At 36.6% G+C, this 18644-nt stretch overlaps 1 protein-coding gene across 1 annotated transcript; it reads left to right on the top strand.

Annotated features, from left to right (window-relative positions):
- The first annotated feature begins 4031 nt into the window (after nucleotides 1-4031).
- LOC127797504 (protein GAMETE CELL DEFECTIVE 1, mitochondrial) lies at nucleotides 4032-8229 on the top strand. The gene is made up of 3 exons (XM_052330470.1): nucleotides 4032-4677; nucleotides 6650-6836; nucleotides 7376-8229. The coding sequence occupies exons 1-3, from the start codon at nucleotides 4130-4132 to the stop codon at nucleotides 7580-7582; spliced, it is 942 nt and encodes a 313-aa protein (XP_052186430.1). The 5' UTR covers nucleotides 4032-4129; the 3' UTR covers nucleotides 7583-8229.
- The last annotated feature ends 10415 nt before the right edge of the window (nucleotides 8230-18644 follow it).

Raw genomic sequence — 18644 nt, 5'->3', positions numbered from 1 at the left:
GAGCCTTAAAATGCTTGAAAATTATCTTGAGAGCTTTTGGGAGCTTTGAATGTGTAATGGATACTCAAAAAATGAGTTTGGGGGTATTTATAAGCATTTTAGCCACTAAAGAAATGGTTAATATAAAGTTTGAAATTCAAAAAATGTTTAGACTTTCTCCAATAATAAAAAAATATTTCTCACCTTTAATTCAAAATAAATTTACTTTTTGTATGAGAAATCAAGATTTAAAAATTCAAGTATAAGTTTTTGAGACATAAATGATTAAAACAAGAAAACATATCTAAAAGCAATATCCTTTAATTCAAAATAAATTTACTTTTTGCATGAGTAAGAGAAAATATGTCTAAAACTAATTATCTTTAATTCAAAATAAATTTACTTTTTGTATGAGAAAGAGAAAACATGTCTAAAAGTAATTATTCTTTAATTCAAAATAAATATACTTTTTACATAAGTAATAAGAGTATTTATCAATAAATGAAAATTCAAATATAAACTTTTGAGACATAAATGATCAAAAAAAGGAAACATATTTAAAGATAATCTACTTTTAATTCAAAATAAATTTACTCTTTGTACCCACTTTTAATTCAAAATAAATTTATTTTTTATATGAGAAAGAAATACATTTATATCATAAAAATATTTTTGTTAATTATCAAAACTTAATTAATATAAGCAAGTTGGCTCGACACTAGGATTATTGGTTCTGATTAGGGATTGGAAACTCTCTAGCTATTGTTGGTTCGGTTTGGTTATTGCATTTTATTGTTCGGTTATTTCGATTTCGGTTAGTTCGGTTATACTAGGATTATCGGTTGATTCGATTCCGTTATTAGGGACAATTTGGTTCGGTTCGGTTAGTAATTTTTGGGTGATTCGATTCGATTATAATCGATTGTACACCCCTAATTCTATGTATCCGTATAAGGAGAATAGCTCCTAATAATTTTATTATGGAAGACATCTTCCATTATGTCAGAGCAACACAAATAATTTTTTTAAATCAATAAGAGAAAAGAAAAAGAACAAAAGGAATGTGCACTAAAAAGAGATATGATAACCTCAATCATGTAGAATGATTACTGTTATGGGTAATTTTTGAATCATTTTTTATGGGTTGGATTCGACCGAGTAGACTGGCCCAGCCTCCCGAAGCCCAATGAGCCTAAGGCTGAAGACACCTCAACAAGGTCATATATTGCTGAAACCCGAACTCAGACCGCAGGAGTGAATGAGCTCTCAGCGATGCATTTGCTCGCTGGCCAATCTGATCAGCTCACAGGGCAAAAAGGCTGTGTAATAATTAGAGGCGACGCCTACCTGCTTTATCAAAAGCAAACCCAATCCCTGATAATATAGAATCTATTCCCGATTTTGTGGAACTGATAAGGACAAATTATCCTTATAATATTATCCTTCTATATTTAGAAGTCATTCAAATTGTAAACATCTCACTCTATAAATAGGGGTCAAAAAATTATTGGATGTGTATGATCAATTACATACTGTTACTTTGCCGAAATTATTAGAGAACTGTCGTGAAGTAGACATAATTCTAGTCGAACCACGTAAAAAACTCTCTTGCGTATCGTTTGTTATTTTTGTGCTATTTTTTTCTTCTCTTTGCATTCACATTTACTTTATCTGTGTGAGTCGACGGATCACGGTTGACCAATTCTGAACATTGACAATTACATTATAATAAGCGTAGAAGAGATATGATAATCTTTTTTTTATTTGTAATTCCTTATTATAGTTGTATAAATGAACTAAGGAAGATAAAGGTGAAGTAAAGCATTTTAGATAGACTAAACCTATGTTTCACGTGCTATTTCAAATTTTAGTTAACAAGTCTACGAAAAAAAATAAACTTTCTTCCCCTTTCAAGCTTGAAAGTTTTCAACGTGTTACTAAAAAAATCAACTTACAAATTTGTTGTGGAACGTCTACTTGATCATATTGAAAACCATTTGAGAACAATGAACAAAGAATGGAGAATTATAGGCTAACTTAAAGAAGAAAAATGATTTTGGTTGGGATGATTCTTTCGAAGATGATAATTGTTGCAAATGATGTATATGATGGGAAAATGATGGTAACAATGTTGTTTTTTTACGTGTGTTTGTTTTTGTTTGCTTTATATTAATAATTCTCATCTGAATTATGTTTTATTGTGTATTTATTTTTTGTAGGCACATCTTAATCATGAAAAATACTTGAACAAAGAAAATATAAATATATAGTGAGACGATGCTTGTTGCAGGAAAAGATATGGCAATTGAAAATTTTGTTAAGTCATTTAGTGATATTAATATTAATAAGACCTCAAAAGTTTAATTTACTCCATGAAATGATACGTTGACATGGAAGAGATATAAAAAATAGAAAAAAGACTTCATTATCTAACGTATCTTTTGAAAAAATATCTCATAAAAAGAGAGTTCGTAACTTTAAAAATATAACTATTTCAATCTTAGTTCGTAACATCAACTTGATGATGATGTTTTATTTGAAGTAGTGACGAAAGTAGAAAGTTTTGATGAAATTACTATTGCCTTTGTCTTTGATTACTTAGCTAAGAATGAGAAAAATATAAAAGTTTTATTAGCTAAGAGTGATAAATTAAGAAAAATTTGGATGCAAAACTTTATAAAGAGACTTAGTAGATCGGGATCGGTATCATAAGAAGTCTATATTGTCAATAGTGTTATTTGAATTTAAATTCGTGGTTCTCGTTTTATTATATATATCTAATTATTAATATAGATATTTTGATAAATTAAGGAGGCATGAGTGATCAAGCAAACAATCCAATGGTTGGGATAATAAATTTCATGGTAGACTATCGTCTAGAAATTTGAAGTATTCATAATCAATGATCATAACTTTTTTTTGTATTTATCTTATAAATTTAATTATTATATATTTATTTAATATATAATAAAAATTCAATGCAACAATGATATCATATTATCATGTTGCCGGACACATGTAGAATTTATTATATTTTTCTACATAGTTGTCCATATTATTTTCATACCATGTGTGTAAGCAAAATATATATTTGTATATAAAATTTACATATCTTGTCACTTTAACATAATAACAAATTTATTTGTTGGGAAATTAACTTTAAACCATCAAGACTCTGCCAAAAATAATAATAATAATCAAAGGATATATGACATTTTTCGTGTAAATATTTTGATATTTAAGTTAAATTTATGTCTTTAAAAAAAATAGTAAAATTTTTTGTTAAATAGAAGTGACTTACTTTTAAAGAATGAGACTTCTTTTATTTATGACTCATTTTAAGGACCAGACAAGTTGATAGACAGACTTATAAAATGGGGATTAAAAGATTAAAATACCTTCACCTACATTGCATTAGAAAAAGTGCAATGCAATGTGGGCAAGAGTATTTTAGTCTTTTTACCCTCCATTCTGTAAGCTTGTCTGTTAACCTATATGGCTTTCAAGAATTTTTCTTTATTTATATATATAGGAGTTTGAATATTGATGATAAATATCTCTTGTATTTTAAGATTGATTAGGATTAAGACTTTTAACAAATAAATCTTATTTTTTATGAGATCCTTAAAGGAATTTTCTACCATCGAAGTTATCTATTTACGCGTCTTTTCTAAAACCCCATTTATGTGTTATAAAACCGGTTAATAAATTGATTTTTTTATAATATTTTTGTCTAATTTATTTAAAAAACAAAAAATAATTATAAAGACAAAATTTAAAATTATCTCACACATTTAGTATATTCAAAATCTTCATAATTTAGATATTATCTAAAATAATTAAAAAATAAATTTCAACCATTAGATATATATTTCAAGTTATATATAATTCTTTGATGTTTCAGGTCAAAACTTTAGGCCTTATTGGGCCCAATCAAGTGTTGAGTTGAGACCAATATGGGTTTAACAAATTGGGCCGCACACTAAAATTCATTGGCCCAACTTACTAATGTTATCTGGTTAATTTGGAAAGGTGAAAACAACTGAATTTTTTCACTCATTTTGAGATTTCGTTTCATGCGAGCTTGCGAAGAGCGAGGCCTATCGATCAGTACGCGTTTGGTTTGGAGCTTAGGATCAGCTCCAAGACGATGAATTCAACAATGCGTAGATTTTCCTCTGTGATCGGGAGACCTCTCTTCGATCGGACCATCACCCAGCTCCGTCCACTCTCCACCAAATCCACCGGAGGCCGCACCGCCAAGAACGGCGACGACGAGTGGAACGAAGCATGGGAATCCGCCTGGCTGCCGGAAGACGTCTCTGGCAAGAGCAGGGCCCCATGGGAAACCGACGTCAACTTCTCCTTGTCCCAGAACGCTTCTACGGCCGCCCCTTTTGTCCTCCCGTCGGATGCCGACGCCGAGGCGAAGGCGTTCGTCGAGGACATGACTGACAATTGGGACCAGAGAAGAAATAGCTCGAAGAGCCAGCAACAGAAGCAGCAGGCGCAGATGGAGAAGAAAGATGGTACTTCACTGTATAGTTTGGAGAATTTAAAGAAGGATTATAGGCTGAAGAAGCAGCGAGTTCATGCCGGGTTATGGGTGAAGGAGATTGAGAAGCTAGAGGAGGCCAAGCTGAGGGATCCCATTGGCGGCGCTAATGATATAGAGAGATTGCTCGATAGCTGCTCTGAGTATGCTTTCCTTGCACTCTTTCTCATCCTTTTTCTTGTATACGTGTTTATGCACATATAATGTTCGACTTTTTGTTTCTGTGCCGCATCTTTGTTTGTTTTGGTATGAACGATCTTGAAAGTATTACAACGTGTTTTGGTTGCAAACCAAACATTTACTAGCTTAGTTTAGTTGAGTTCTTATGCTTTTGGCATGGTGATACTTAGAAGTGATGGAGAGATTTTCAAAAGAATGGTGGCAACCTTTCACTTGTTTGGGAAAAGATCCAAGTCAAGGAACTAGAGATTGTAACCTTTCAAATTCTATTTACATGCATGAATGGTTGTAACCTTTAGTAAAGGATTGTGCCTCACTTGTTTTAAATTTAATTTAAATGGTTATAACTTTTGGTGAAGGGGTGTACATTTGGTAAAGAGTTGTAACACACAAGAATTAGTTATATCCTTTTGTGAAGAATTGTAATACATATGAATGGTTGTACCTTTGGTGAAGGGTTGTAACATTATCTATAAATAGTTTGATGTGTTGTTGGATAAAAACATTTTTGAGAATTCATATGGTTTCTCTCTCCTTGTTTTTCTCCTACATTCTTACATAAAACTTCATAATTTTTGTGCATACAAGAACCAACTCTTTCTATTCTTTTACTGCAGAATTAGAATACAAAGCTTCTTGTATTTGTTATTAATTCCGTGTGTTCGGGTTTGTTGTCAGAAATTACACATTCGTCAACAAACATTATTCTTGATTCCATTGTATCTTGGAGGCTTGTTTGCATCCCTTGTGCATTGTGTTTTGTGACAAAGTCAATCTTAAGGAAAGCGAGTTTTTGTGCCTTGGAATCTTTGAGTTATTGCAACATATTTATCATTATACCACCACAATTTTTCTACAATAAGGTATGCATATGCAAGGGCTCTGTAGATTCATCTGTTACCTTCAGAAGCCGTTCATTGTGCGGGAAAGTTTTACCTATCAAGTTAAAATTGCCAATGGAAAACGCCCCGAGATGGAAAATGAAAACCCATGCCGGAATGTGCATTCTTTCTCATTTTTGGAAGTCATGAGGAGAAAAAGTATCATTATGTGGTTCGAGGTTTTAGGCGGAAAATATTAAATTTTGTAATGTTTCTTTTCGTTTTGAAGTACTTATCCTTATGTTTTTTGTTCAACCAGATAGGTATTTCTGGTAAGCAGTTTATATTTTAACTGCAATTAGGTAGTTGTATGAATGCAGGTTTCTGTTTGAGAAACTCTCACACTTGGTGGAATTGCATTTCTGAAGGGTCTTATCATATTTGAGCAATACAACTGGCTAGAGATTTGTGTGAATGGGCCTTTATGGAATAGTGAAAATTTCCTCCATCAAGTCATGGAACGATGTGGAAGGGAAACAAGATTCTGTTTAAAATATTTAGAATGATTATAAAACAAATGAAAGGAGCCTAATACTAATCTAAAGTATAGAGATATCACAACTGCTGCCTCTAATGATGTTGATGAGTAAGCCTCATGTCAGATCTCTGGTAATTTATCAGAATATGTTGCATTTTCTGTCGGGGGTATGTACATCAAGACGATTTAGTAATTTCCTTTTAATCTGCATTTTGAATATTTTCTGTTCTTAACACACTTTAAGTGTTCTCACATGTATAAGTAAATTAGGTGCATTAGTAGGTGAAGCTTCTATATAAGCATTTTTCTATTCTCTGCAACTTGGACATACATGCTAGCTTGGGGAAGTCGTACATCACTTCACTATTCTCAACCTCGTAAATAATTGTAAACCACTAAGGTTGTTTGCATCATCAATGGCCATCTGTAATAATTCACTCGAAAATGCATTCTTTCTTTCATAATACTGTCACATCCTGCTTGTTGAAAATAAAATATACGGATAATATGCCTGGAGTGACACTTGTAAGGCATCCTGCTGAGTGAATTTTTTCATTCGCTACTTACTAATTGCAGGATTTTTGATTCTCCCACTGACTTGAACAACTTAAAGATCCCAAGTTCCTCTGAGTTAAAAAACAAGCCTGATGGTTGGGAAACAACAAGTAATGCTCAAGATGGGAGTGTCTGGGAGATGTCACAAAGAGAAGAAGACATCCTCCTCCAAGAATTTGAGCGTCGAATTGCATTTTGCAAGTTCCAGGTATGTCAATGTTATTATTATTGTTTCATAACATATGGACAAGTACAGAGGACAACATCCTTCTGTCTTTCTTATACTTGATTTAGTGGTAGCACACTGGAGAAGAAGGATGAACCAGCAGGTCATGACCCTGAAATTGTGAAACTTTTGATCATTATCAGCCCATAGTTGCCATTTGGATAGGGATTTTAACATCCTTCACTGCCCCCATAAACTGTGCAATTATTCAATCAATGGTTGTTTTTCTTCCCAGGCATTATGTTTGATATGTTAAGGACCTCCTTAGTGCATCTATGTAATGAATCTGCAACAATTACATATAAGTGAAGGTTAATTATGGAGTTAGATATGTTAAGGACTTCCTTAATGCATCTATGTAATGACTGCAACAATTACATATAAGCGAAGGTTAATTATGGTGTTTCATTATATTAATGATATTACTCCAACATTAGACGAGCACCCCTTCAGTCTATCTTTCTGCAATATTTTCCCAACTGAAAATAGCACCTGGCTTCTTTTTGTTGACTGTGATGCAGATTGCAAGTTTTATCAAGACTCATATTTTCAGTCGAAGGAGACCAATTGATGGATGGAAATATATGATAGAGGAGATAGGGCCCAATGCCAAGAGAGGGAAAGGCAGTGTTACAAGGTTACCCAGTTTGGCTGATGAATCAACTCAACCATTCAGGGAAGAGAAGGCACCTACACGAAGCAGTGGCACCTCCTACACAGGGAGGTAATTATGAATTCAGATATAATCATAGTGGGAATGTTGTGTTGTCTTGTGTAGTAATTTTTGGTGTCCTGGTTCCCAATTTCTGACTGTAGCAGAATAAAATTTTGTTGCTTTCAATATCTTGCCAGCATATTGTCATGACCCAATCCTAGATGGATATTCTACTGAGAAGATTTTGGATATATTATTTGATCCAAAGAGCTCAAAAGCTAATTTTCATCTAGCACATTTTGAATAAAAGGGCATCTAGAATTACTAGTAATATTAGGTTGTGCATGAATAAGGAAATTTCAAGTGATGTCATGTAAAATTTGTAAATTGAAATACTTAAATACAAACTTGGAGGTAGTGTATGATGAGATTATCAGGCCAAGGGATCCTCTTTCCCCTTTTCTTTTTGTTATTGCTGCAAACTGCTTGAGTCAGCTGTTTCCAAATGCTGTTTCTTTGAGTTTGTTGGATGGTTTGTGTAAGGAAGAGGGTGCTTCAGCTGTCTCTCGTCCTCAGTTTGCAGATAGCGTGCTTGTATTCTGTTGGGCTAGGCTCGACTTTTTGATGGTAATCAAGAGGATTTTGTAAGTGTTTCCTTTGCCTTCAGGTTTGAGGGTCAACTTTTTAAAAAGCTCTATTATTGGCTGAGTGTGGAATGTATGAAGGGTATTGGAGGAGTCTGTGGAGCATCTAAGCTGTAAAGTGGGGAGGCTTCCTATTTGTTATTTGGGACTTCCTATTGGGGGCCAATCCAAGAAGGGTGTCATGGGAGCTGGTGATCTACGGAATTAAGAGTGAACAAACCCTAAGCAACCCTAGATTGCAGCTTCTAGGAGTACCGAGTTGGAAGAAACAACCAAACTCGTCAAATTGTATTCATGTGAGACTACCTATTTATACAGACTTACTCTATGTTGCTAACCCTATTGTACAAGAGATAGAATCCTAACTAAACTTAAATATGTTACAGATATACCACTACTTAAAGATAGGCTAACTAGAGTACATTATCTTTATTATTTGTTGCATATTATCTCTTATAATATCAGCTCCTAGAATTTCTTCTATTATCTAGGAGCTCTTCCTTAATCTCTTGGGATTTCAATCTTCCTTATCCTTATCTTCAGTTAGCTCCATGTGGTCGTGTCTCTTCCATAAGCTATCTTTATCATAAGATAGCTTGTTATCTCATCATCTCGGATTTCCAACAACCCCCCCTCCAAGCTGCTGAATAGATATCTTTCATTCCCAGCTTGCTAATCAGTATCTCAAACCCTGGTCTTGACATTGCCTTTGTAAGGATATGTGCTTCTTGAGTTTTTGTAGGAATGTAGGTTAATTTAATTCCTCCCTTTTCAATTTCCCTCTGTGTGAAGCCCCTATCGATCCGAACATGTTTTATCCTGTCATGTTGCATAGGATTATTGATGATACTTATGACTGATTTGCTATCACTGTAAAGGTATGTTGGCAATTTTAGGGGCATTCTTATGTCTTCCATCAGTCTCACCAACCAAATAAGCTCACAAATACCCTGGGTAATTGCCCTAAACTCTGCCTCTGCATTGCTTCATGCCACCATTGTCTGTTTCTTACTCCTCCATGTTATTAGGTTTCCCCATAATTTGGTGCAAAAACCTGAGGTTGATTGGCTATCAATCACAGACCCTGCCCAATCTGCATCAGCAAAGCATTCAACCCCTCGTTCATTACCCTTCTTGAACAATAATCCTTTTCCTGGTGTCCCCTTTAGCTATCTCAAAATATGATATGCTGCCTCTAAATGTTGTTGAGTGCATAAACTGGCTCACGATGCTAATTGCATAGGCAATATCAAGACGAGTGAGAGAGAGATAAATCAGTCTTCCAACTAGCTTTTGATACCTTTCTTTATCAACTGCAGGATCATCATCTTTTACAAGATACTTCCAATTTCTTTCTAGAGGTGTGTACCTTGGTTTGCAAGCTAGCATACCTGTATCCTTAAGGAGATCCAAGGTGTACTTTCTTTGTGAAATCATGATACCTTCCTTGCTTCTGGGCACTTCCATTCTCAAGAAATACTTCATAGTTCCAAGATCTTTAACTTAAAATTCCTCCGTTAACCTTTGTTTGAGTGTTGCAATTTCCCGAGTGTTGTCACCTGTGATGATGATATCATCTACATACACAATGAGAATGCACCTCTTTCCATTTGAACACTTAGTAAAGAGAGTATGATCTGCTTCTCCCTGTGTATACCCAAACTAAGTGAGTGTAGTGCTGAATTTCTTGAACTATGCCATTGGAGATTGCTTTAGCTCATAGAGAGATTTCTGTAACTTACATACCTTGCCATCTTTCCCTTCTTCAAACCTAGGTGAAATCCTCATGTATACCTCTTCTTCTAATTCCCCATTGAGAAAAACATTTTTTATATCAAGGTGAAACAATTCTCAATCAAGATTTATTACAATAGATAGTAATACTCTTATGGAATTTAATTTAGCTACAGGGACAAATGTTTCTTTGTAGTTTATCCCATAGGTTTGGGAGTATTCTTGGGCCACTAACCTTGCCTTATACCTGTCTATGCTTCCATCTGATCTGTATTTGATAGTGAACACCCATTTGCAGCCTACAATCTTCTTATCTTTGGGAATTTCAACCATATCCCATGTGTGATTTTCAACCAGGGCTTTCATTTCTTCTTTAACAGCTTCCTTCCACTTTGGGTCTTTCAAGGCCTCATAAATTGTAATACCCTAAAGAGCCCAAAGAAGGGTAGTATATATCGAGAATAAGTAAAGAAGGAAATAACACTAACTGGATACCTTTTGGGCTGAATGTAGGCAAAAAGACTCCCGAGTTAAACGTGCTTGAGTTGGGGAAGCTCAAGAATGGGTGACCCCCTAGGAAGTTCGCGTAGGCTCATCAAGGTAAGTTGTTCCAATTTTTTTTTATCGCTCGATGCGGGATGTTATAGGTGGTATCGAAGCCGACCCTTGGAGAAGGCGGTCTGATGAGGGCGAGGTGTAATACCCCATGTGTAGATAAGGCTGTCATGTAATTTTAATAAGTTTAGAATATCGAAAAATAGATTTTATAGCAATTTCAGGTACTGAATCAACTACAGGGAATGCCTCGGAGTGAAATTGTCTAAGAAAAATTATATAGTCTCGACGAGCGTATCGAGTTGAGATTTATGGTATCGAAAGAAATCGGATCAGGAACAGTTTTCGGTACAGCTAAAACACAGTTGCTATTTAGACTGTAAAACCGAATCGTCGTAGGAGACTCTTGAAAAATCAACGGAACCCTAGGAGGGCTCCGGTTTTGCTTAACGAGCAACCCTTCAGTGGTTTCGGGATGAAACGACAGTCCGGTGAGGACGTTGGGGCAAAATCATCATTATCGAGTAACTCTAAAGTTATTAATTGCGAATTTTTGGTATTGTAATACAAATTAATTTGAGGTTTAAAGGTCTAGTTGCAATTAGGGAATTGCATAGATGTAATAGGGATAAAATTTGGTTTAATATGTAAATTTCTTTAAATTAAAGTATAATATATAATTATATATATATGTATGCGTGGTGTGTGCGCGTGGTGGGCAAGCCTCTGTAAAACTTGGTGGCCAAGTTGCAGAAAGCCATGGTAAGAGGCATGGGTAGGGGGTACGACCAAAGTAAGGAACTTGGCGCCCAAGCTATGGGATGCCTATAAATAGATGAAGAATTGGGAGTAATGGAAGCGAGGGAGGGAGGAGAAAAAAGAAGGCCGAATTCGGCCATAGCAGCAAGCCGCGAGGAGCCAGAGAATTCGCGAGAGAGAGAGAGAGAGAGAGAGAGAGAGAGAGAGAGAGAGAGGGGAGAGATCGGGTGAGAGAGTGAGTGGCTGAGGAATGGCCATTTCCAGCAGCCATGGCCGAGAAGCAAAGCTTCGATGCTCGGCCATGGTGGTCAAGGAAGGAGGAGCAGCAGCGGGAAGGCGCAACGGAGGATGGCGGCAAGGTCCGGGCGGCTTGCGGTGGCGCAAGGAAGCAACGGAAGTGACCGTTGCAGCAGCGAACGGCCATGGCAGCAAGCTCAGCGCAGCCATGGTCGACGCGCAGTGAGCAGAGCCGCGAGCAGCGGCTGGGCGCGGCGCCCATGGCGAAAGGAGAAGAACCAGGGGAGGGAGAAAGAAGAGAAGAGAAGAAGAAGAAGAAGAAGAAGAAGAAGAAGAAGAAGAGAAGGAAGAAGGAAAAGAGAAGAAGAAGAGGAAGAAGAAAGAAAGAAGAGAAGGAAGAAGAAAAGAGGAAGTGCAGGTCGCGCGAAGAAGGAGAAGGAGAAGGAGAAGGAGAAAAAGAAAAAGAAAAAGAAGAAAAGAAAAGAAAAAAAAAGAAAGGAAAAAGAAAAGGAAAAATGGAAGAAAAAGGAAGAAAAATCTCAAAAAAATAGGAAATGGTATTTCAGTGATATCCTAGAAATTTTGGGGAGAAAAACGGCCCGGCACGCTTTTTGAGAATACGGCACGCATACCGAGGAAACCGAGGATGCTAAGTTAAGGTGAGTAAAATTTTCTAAAAAATTTCAGAAATTACAGAATATTATTTTATGAATTTTCGTAGTGAAATACTTGAGAAAATATTTTTTAGAAATATATAATTTGAAATTATTGAGGAAAAATAGGAAGAAATAGAGAGAAATTTATAGAAAATGCCATAAATTATGGAAAAATAGGTTTTAATGTTTATTTAAATAATTATGGTGATTAGGATGTTTTAAGGTTGAATTTGAAGAGACTCATGCAAATTTTGAGGATGGCACGCAAATTGAGGTGATGCAAGAGGTAAGGCACGGATATTGAGGTAGCTCGATAAGCTTGAAAAGGTAAGTAGTACTTCCTCAAAATGTTTTCATCATATTGACATGCTCTGATATGTATCTATCACGTAGGATGCATACATGACTATGAAATGCATGAATACACGTTAATATCATTGATCACACGCATATGAGGTCGTAGGGAGTACGAACTGGCACCGCTGCCTTACCAAGGGTGCACCCATACATCCCCGGCTTCGAAAGAGGTGGCTGCTAAAATGGTAGGTAGCATGAGGGGTGCAGTTGACACCTACGATGAAAGACATTGCATACACATGACATAGCATTATGTACCCTTACTTAGATGGTTCATCATCTAACTTGGGTTCGCCCCTGGAACATTCAACGTTCCAGTCGGGACTTGCAGAGATGATTCTGAGAATGGTGATATGTAGTGACGTGAAACGTCAAGAAGTGAGTAAGGTAGCATGAGGGGTGCAGTTGACATCTACGATGAAAGACATTGCATACACTCATGACATAGCATTATGTACCCTTAGATGGTTTATCATCTAACTTGGGTTCGCCCCTGGAACATTCAACGTTCCAGTCGGGACTTGTAGAGATGATTCCGAGAATGGTGATATGTAGTGACGTGAAACGTCAAGAAGCGAGTAAATGTATCATGTTATGTTGTAATATGAGTAGTTTAAGAATTATGTACATTGTATTGTCAGACGCTTATGAATTAACTTTGTAATGAATGTCATGTCTAGTTATTATTATATGAGCAGGTTCGATTCAACTTCCGCTTTGTATTTATTTTCTAGTGTAGATATCTCGCACTAGATAAGGTCTTAGGGAATTTCGGGATAATGTAAAGAAAAAAAAGAAAAGACCAAATTTCCTAAGGCATAACACGCCCTAAAGAAGTGGGCTGTTACACGAGGAATGGTGTCGGGGTGTGAGGGCCTGAACAAGGAGCGGTTCCTGGCAGGCTTCTAGGATGGAAGCTCTTAAAGGGAAGAAAAACTAGGACCAGTTGTAAAGTCACATGATGAGGACGTCATGTGCTCAGGGGGGGAGAATGTAATACCCCAAAGAGCCAAGAGAAGAGTAGTATATATCGAGGATAAGTAAGGAAAGAAACAACACTAGTTGGATACCTTTTGGGCTGAGTGTAGGCAAAAAACTCATGGGTTAAGCGTGCTTGAGCTGGGGAAGCTAAGGATGGGTGACCCCTTGGGAAGTTCGCGTAGGCCCATAAGGATAAGTTGTTCCAGTCATTTCTATCATTTGATGCGGGATGTTATATAAATATTTCAAGGTATCGTCACCTCATCAACAGTCGTGGTGAATGCCTTGAATTGTGAGGATAATTTGGAGTATGACATGTAATTTGAGATGGGGTACTTTACGCATTCTGATAGCAATGGGAGTGTCTAGATCACTGTGACTTGTGGTATTCCCCTCAATTGTTGGACCTCCCTCTGGTTCTAACAATTGGCTAAGTTGAGGATCAGGATTTTTGGGTCTTCTTGAATAAACTTTTATGCCTTTTTCTTCTATGGCTTTTTCTAGGAAGACTTCCCCTCCTGGATCAGTCACCATTGACTCAGCTTGTTGATGGGCAGGCAAATTGGAAGAGTCAATGTTGCTTGATTCAATAGGAACAGATTGTGGGTGATGAGCGGCATCAAGGTTAGGATTTTGACACAAAGGAGGGAAGAGATGTGAGATTGTGGGATCCCAATGAGTTTCCTCTCTTTGTACCAAGTCACTAGAATAGTAGAACTCAATTTTCAACAAATGTCACATCAATAACAATAATAACATATCCAGCCTTTATCCCACTATATGGAGTCGGCTACATGAATTCTAGACTTCCATGTATTTTTGTCTTTTGTCATATCTTCATTTAGGCCCATACATTTCATATCAAGCTTTAATGTCTCTCCCAAAGTTTTATTGGTTATGCTTTTACCTCTTTTTTTGATTAATTGTTCCATTTCATCAACTCTATTCACATGAGTGTCTTTTAGTCTTTTTCTTACATGACCAAATCATCTTAGTCTATCTTTTTCTTACATGACCAAATCATCTTAGTCTAGTCTCTCTCATCTTCTCCTTGATTGGCACTACTCCTACCTTATTACGAATAACCTCATTTCTAATTTTATCTTTTCTTGTATGGTCGCTCATCCAACTTAGTATCATCATCTCCGCTACACTCGTCTTTTGCTCATGTTGATATTTAACTGCCCAACATTCTGAGCCATACAACAAAACTGGTCTTATAGCTGTCTTATAGAATTTTCCTTTCAGTTTTAATGGGATTTTACCATCACATAACACCCCCGATGCATTTTTTTATTTTAGCCAACCTGCCTTAATTTTTTGCGTGACATTCTTGTGAATTTCTCCATCTTTTTGAATCACTGATTCCAAATATAGAAAATGGTCTTTTTTTTGTATGATTTAATTTTCCAATTTTATTATAACATTCTCCACTTTTGTATTCTTACTAAATTTACATTCCATATATTCTGTTTTCCTTTTACTTAATTTAAATCCCTTAAATTCTAAATTGTTTCTCCACAACTCAAGCTTAGTGTTCACTCTCTCTTTTGTTTCATCCACTAACACTATGTCATTAGCAAATAGCATACACCATGGCACCTTTGTATAAATGTATTTAGTGAGTTCATCCATTACTAAAGCAAATAAGTATGGACTTAGTGCAGAACCTTGATGCAGTCCCATTGTAATTTTAAACGGTTTAGTATCCCCTCCATATGTTCTGACCCTTGTCTTTGCACTGTGATACATGTCCTTAAGGGCTTGTATATAGGCTATTCGGACTTCTTTCTTCTCTAAATCCCTCCATAATATTTCTCTAGGGACCCTATCATAGGCTTTTTCTAGATCTATAAACACCATATGCAGGTCCTTCTGATGATCCCGATACCTTTCTATTAGGCGCCTCAGTAGGTATATAACTTTCATTGTTGACCTACCAAGCATAAAACCAAATTGATTTTTCGAGATGTTTATTTCTTTTCTGAGCCTCTGTTCTATTGCTCTCTCTCAGAGTTTCATGGTATGGCTCATTAACTTAATTCCTCTATAATTTTCACAGTTTCGAACAACTCTTTTGTTCTTGTATATAGGAACCAAAGTACTCTTCCTCCACTTATCTGACATTTTTTTTTTAATTTAAGGATCACGTTAAATAATTTCGTTAGCCAGGAGATGCCCTCTTCTTCCATGCATTTCCATGCTTCTATTGGTATATTATCCGGTCTCACTGTCTTATGATTTTTCATCTTTTTTAATACTTGCCTTATTTCTTTTGAACTTATGTGTCGATAAAATGTGTAGCTCACGTTTCCTTCGGAGTTACTAAGATGTCCCAACCTAACTCTTGTGTCCCCACCATTATTGAATAATTTTGTGAAATACTCCTTTATTGAAAAATAAATCTGGGTACAAACGTTTCAGATATGAAACGTTTGGGTTGGCCAAGCCTTCTATGCCATAACAAGATATCAGTATTAAAAGTAATCAAAAGAGAGAGACTATGAGTAAACTGATCAAGTGAAGCCTTATTTTCTCAAAGCCAATAGAGCCCATCCTTTTCCTTAGCACTGTCAATCATCTTTCCCGAGGATTGGTCTTGAAAAATACAATGAGAGGGTAGAAAGGTTATAATGCAGTCCATATCTTGAGTAAGCTTGCTAACAGATAACAAGTTGCACTTCAAATTTGGAACATATAAACTGTTTTTAGTTTTAAACCACCAATACTTATATTTCCTTCCCCCATAACAACAGAGGTGTTACCATCAGCCAACAACACTGTTAACTCCTTGTCCCTTGGCTGCCAATGAGATTGAAATTGTTGAAAAATTTTGATTGATGCTGTCATATGGTTAGAGGCACCTGTATCTATAATCCAGCACTTTCTACTAGGTTTTCTAGAGGTTAGGGAGTATATTAGATTACCTCTTTAGATCGAGGATGTTGTAGCAGCAGTGGTTGTATTGTCGGTTTCTTTCCCAAGGTGAGTATTTAGTAACAATCTTTGTCGGAACAACACATGTTCAGTAGATAGGTTCAACTGCATACCTTTCTCGAGTGGAGGTGTTGCTGCAACTGAAGTTGTGTAGGCTGACCTCTCTTTTTCTCCTTTACTCCTTGGCTTCCAATTTGTTGGTTTCCATGTAGCTTCCAGCAGGTATCTTTGGTGTGAAAGGGCTTGTTGCAATGCTCACACCATGGTTTATCCCTTGAAAATTCTTCCCTTTTTGTTGCTGTTGGGCCCTTAGAAAAATCTTCCCTTTTTGTTACTGCAAAGGCTGAGCTTGTATGAGAATCGGTGGCTGTGAACATTACCCTTTTTCTGCTTTCTTCTCTTCTTACTTCCACAAAGACCTCTCGGAGTGTAGGAAGGGGTTTGGTGCTAAGAAGCCGACCACAAACTTCATCAAGGTCTGAATTGAGGCCTTGAAGAAAGTCGAAAACCCTTTTTTTTTCCCCAACATTTTGCTGTATTTCAAGCTGTCTGCTTTGCACTCCTAGTTTGGATCATAAAATAGATCCATCTCCTGTCATAGTTCAATCAATGTATTATAGTATTTAGTCACACTATAATTACCTTGTTTAGTGTTTCGAATAGCCGATCTAATCTCAAAACACTGAGCTGTGTTTTCGAGATCCAAATATATTTCTTGGATTGCATCCCACACTTCCTTAGCAGTCTTGTAGAAGAGGTAAGTTTGGCCGATCTTTTGCTCCATTGAATTGATTAGCCACACCATGATGATGGAGTCCTCAGCCTCCCATCTTTGATAATTGGTAGCATCTTTGGATGGTGTAGTAACTTCCCCCGACATATATCCATACTTACCTTTGCCCTTGATTACCAAAGCAATCGATTGGAACCACTCCTAGAAGTTCTTGCCATTTAGCCGGTGCTGTGTAATCTGCAAGGTGTGGCTCTCACTGGAAAAGGAAGCGCCTGGAAGAATTGTTGTTCGTGGGTTGGAAGACTTGGCAGTTGTGTGGACTGCACTTTCCTTGTTCAAGTCATTCATGATTTCGGAAGTTTCAGGCTTAGATCAATCAAGCTCTGATACCATGAACAAATTCTAAGCAACCCTGGACTACAGCTTCTAGGAGAATCGAGTTGGAAGAAACAACCAAACTCGTTAAATTGTATTCATGCGAGACTGCCTATTTATACAGATTTACTCTATGTTGCTAACCCTATTGTATAAGAGATAGAATCCTAACTAAACTTAAATATGTTACAGATATACAATTTATACAGATTTACTCTATGTTGCTAACCCTATTGTATAAGAGATAGAATCCTAACTAAACTTAAATATGTTACAGATATTCAACTACTTAAAGATAGGCTAACTAGAGTACATTATCTTTATTATTTGTTGCATATTATCTCTTATAATATCAGCTCCTATAATTTCTCCTATCTAGGAGCTCTTCCTTTATCTCTTGGGACTTCAATCTTCCTTATCCTTATCTTCAGCTAGCTCCATGTGGTCGTGTCTCTTCCATAAGTTATCTTTATCATAAGATAGCTTGTTATCTCATCATCTCGGATTTCCAACAAAGGGTAAACTTGCTTCTAGAAAGCCTTGTATTGTTTATGGACAGGATGCGGGAAGCTGGTTTTGATTAAGTTGGTTCTTGCAAATCTTCCACCATACTGCATGCCCACGTCCAAGCTCCATGAGGTAGTGGTAAAGGAGATTGTTAAGCTTCAAAGAAGCTTTTTTTGGTGTGGGTCAAAGGATAAGAATAAAATGGCCTTAACCAGGTGGAGTTGGGTTGTGAGGGCTAAATCTCATTGGTGGTCTGGGTGTCAGATCTTTTCAAGCAAAGAATAATGCTCTTTGATTCGAATGGGTCCAGGTGGCTGCAAAACAAGGGCTCTATTTGGGAAAAAATGATTGGATCATTAGAAATCTGTGGGTCAAAAGACTTGTCTTGATTGTTACTATCCTCAAAAAAGGGTTCCTTTGGAGGTCTATAATTTATGCTTGTTGTGGGGATCAAGGGTTGCTCAATGTATCCCTCAAAGGAATTAGATATTTTGTGGGGAATGGAGCGTCCAAAAGATTTTGGGAGGACAATTGGGTGGGGATATGTGCCTTAACCTATGTTTGTCCTAGATTGTTTGAAATATCCTTGGATAAGGGCTCTTCTATATAATCAATGGGGTATTGGAATGGGCATCTCTGGTGCGGAGCCTAAATTGGAGG

Source organism: Diospyros lotus, chromosome 3 (genome assembly GCF_014633365.1).
Source record: "Diospyros lotus cultivar Yz01 chromosome 3, ASM1463336v1, whole genome shotgun sequence".
NCBI classification, from domain to species: domain Eukaryota; kingdom Viridiplantae; phylum Streptophyta; class Magnoliopsida; order Ericales; family Ebenaceae; genus Diospyros; species Diospyros lotus.
The sequence above is the reverse complement of the archived record's forward strand: the minus strand, read 5'-3'. Positions and strand labels throughout refer to the sequence as shown.